The 2,500-nt window shown below is 49.0% G+C and overlaps 1 protein-coding gene across 1 annotated transcript in view; it reads right to left on the reverse strand.

Annotated features, from left to right (window-relative positions):
• The window catches only part of cc2d1a (coiled-coil and C2 domain containing 1A), a gene marked incomplete at its 5' end in the record, with an annotated part of 28,383 nt that overhangs the window by 19,337 nt on the left and 6,546 nt on the right, over positions 1 to 2,500 (reverse strand). Inside the window, 2 exons of the mRNA XM_080522924.1 lie at positions 12 to 175; positions 1,173 to 1,245. Of these exons, the coding sequence (XP_080379050.1) occupies positions 12 to 175; positions 1,173 to 1,245 (237 nt within the window). The remainder of the gene's footprint in view (positions 1 to 11; positions 176 to 1,172; positions 1,246 to 2,500) is intronic.

Consider the following 2,500-nt stretch of genomic DNA (forward strand, 5'->3'; position numbering starts at 1 on the left):
TCGCTGGTTACCGTACGAACGACCTGCTTGTTACCTTGGCAACACCCCCCCGGTCCATCCTCCTCCCCCCCCTCCTCCTCTGCGTCTGCGTCCTGATTGGCCAGCTTCATGGCGGTCTCCAGCACCCCCATCAGGTTCTGCTGGCCGCTCTCCGAGCCCTGCAGCGGAGGGCAGCCTGGGACACGCACAGCACAGGCTAAGAACACGCTAAGAACACGCTAGACGCCACATAGAACACGCCACACACAATAATAAAAAAATATATAATAATAATGTGTGTGATAGTGTGAGAGTGTGTGTGATAGTGTGAGAGTGTGTGTGACAGTGTGAGAGTGTGTGTGATAGTGTGAGAGTGTGTGTGACAGTGTGAGAGGTGTGTGTGATAGTGTGAGAGTGTAAGAGTGTGTGTGATAGTGTGAGAGTGTGTGTGATAGTGTGTGAGTGTGTGTGATAGTGTGAGAGTGTGTGTGATAGTGTGAGAGTGTGTGTGATAGTGTGAGAGTGTGTGTGACAGTGTGAGAGTGTGTGTGATAGTGTGAGAGTGTGTGTGATAGTGTGAGAGTGTGTGTGATAGTGTGAGAGTGTGTGTGATAGTGTGAGAGTGTGTGTGATAGTGTGATATGTGAGAGTGTGTGTGATAGTGTGAGAGTGTGTGATAGTGTGAGAGTGTGTGTGATAGTGTGAGAGTGTGTGTGATAGTGTGAGAGTGTGTGTGATAGTGTGAGAGTGTGTGTGATAGTGTGAGAGTGTGTGTGATAGTGTGATAATGTGAGAGTGTGTGTGACAGTGTGAGAGTGTGTGTGATAGTGTGAGAGTGTGTGTGATGTGTGAGAGTGTGTGTGATAGTGTGAGAGGTGTAAGAGTGTGTGTGATAGTGTGAGAGTGTGTGTGATAGTGTGTGAGCGTGTGTGATAGTGTGAGAGTGTGTGTGATAGTGTGAGAGTGTGTGTGATAGTGTGAGAGTGTGTGTGATAGTGTGAGAGTGTGTGTGATAGTGTGAGAGTGTGTGTGATAGTGTGAGAGTGTGTGTGATAGTGTGATAATATGAGAGTGTGTGTGATAGTGTGAGATAGTGTGAGAGTGTGTGTGATAGTGTGAGAGTGTGTGTGATAGTGTGAGAGTGTGTGTGACAGTGATCAGTGGGTGAGTTAGGGTTCGGGTTAGTGGGCTACCTGGTGGCACTGGTAGGTCAGATAAGTTGACTGGACGTCCGGCCTTGTGAGCCCTGATGGCATCCTGGTATTGCTGTGAGAGAGAGAGAGAGAGAGAGAGAGGGAGAGAGAAAGAAATAGAGAGAGGGGGGGGAGGGAGGGCGGGGAGAGAAAGAGAGAGAGAGAGATAGAGGGGGGAGAGAGAGACAGAGAGAGAGAGGGGAAATAGAGAGAGAGGGTTAGCTAACAAACATACTCATTATATCCTTGCTCTGGTATGAGTTAGCTAGTCTATAGCAGCAACATCAAGACGAGTATGTGCGTGTGTGTGTGAGCGTGTGTGTGCGTGTGTGTGTGTGTCAGGGTTTCCGTTAACCGGTAATTACCGGTCTTTGTCCGGTAAAAGTTGTTGAAGTCCGACAAATTGAAAACTCGTCGGACAAAATGTCCGGTGAAAATAATTCCCTCTAAGCTTCGGGCCACCATCTTCAGCTGAGCACCAAACACACACACACAACACCGCCTGAGAGAGAAGGACCCGCCCCCTCCAGCCAGCCTATAGGCTAACCAAAGGGGGCGGGTCCCTCCCTCCCGGGCAGTGCCGCGCGTGCACGAGTGTGTGCGTGCCCGGCGCCCAGCCGAAAATGGTGGCCCGAAGCGGAGCGCCTTAACTTTATCGCACAATAACAAGGATAACAAACGAAACGGACAACATTTACACTAAGATGGAGACAAACTTCAGCGATATGATCTAACAGCCGGTCTTCAGGACGACATACAGACCCGTATGAGCTTACAGGGCTATCCCCTAAGTATGATTTGACAGGCAGCTAAACGAAATGCCTTCCCAACCAGCGAGACCTGGGGGTATTCCATCAACGTCGCCAAATGAAAATCCAGGCTCACCCCGACAAGTCTCGCGAGATCTATCAAGGTATGCCTGGATCTTTTTAAGAGTCTCGCGAGACTTAACGAAATAAGCCCAGACCCTCCTCCAGCGACTGTTACAATAGGATTGTATTAAAACATAAGGTTTGTTTCTGCACGGACGAAGTTGAGTGTGACACAGCCATGTGGAGAGCTGGATGTACAATGTCAACACGGAGTTATAATAAAAGTGTAAGCAACTTGAGAGAATGCTTTAATCGTCATTTCTGTTAGTCAGAGTACAGTATAGGACTAGGCAGAATTTAACATGGTGACAGCGAGGTGGACACGTTCCTGACGTGAGAAAACCGAACTTTGGTACAGTGAGGAATAGCCTAGCATCGGAGCTAACTAGCTGGTTAGCAATAACGCGGAGGGACATAGGGGACAAACAGACTGTAACCACTAGATCGGGTCGAGCA

The sequence above is a fragment of the Nansenia antarctica genome, assembly GCF_963989245.1.
Source record: "Nansenia antarctica genome assembly, chromosome: 2".
NCBI lineage: Eukaryota > Metazoa > Chordata > Actinopteri > Argentiniformes > Microstomatidae > Nansenia > Nansenia antarctica.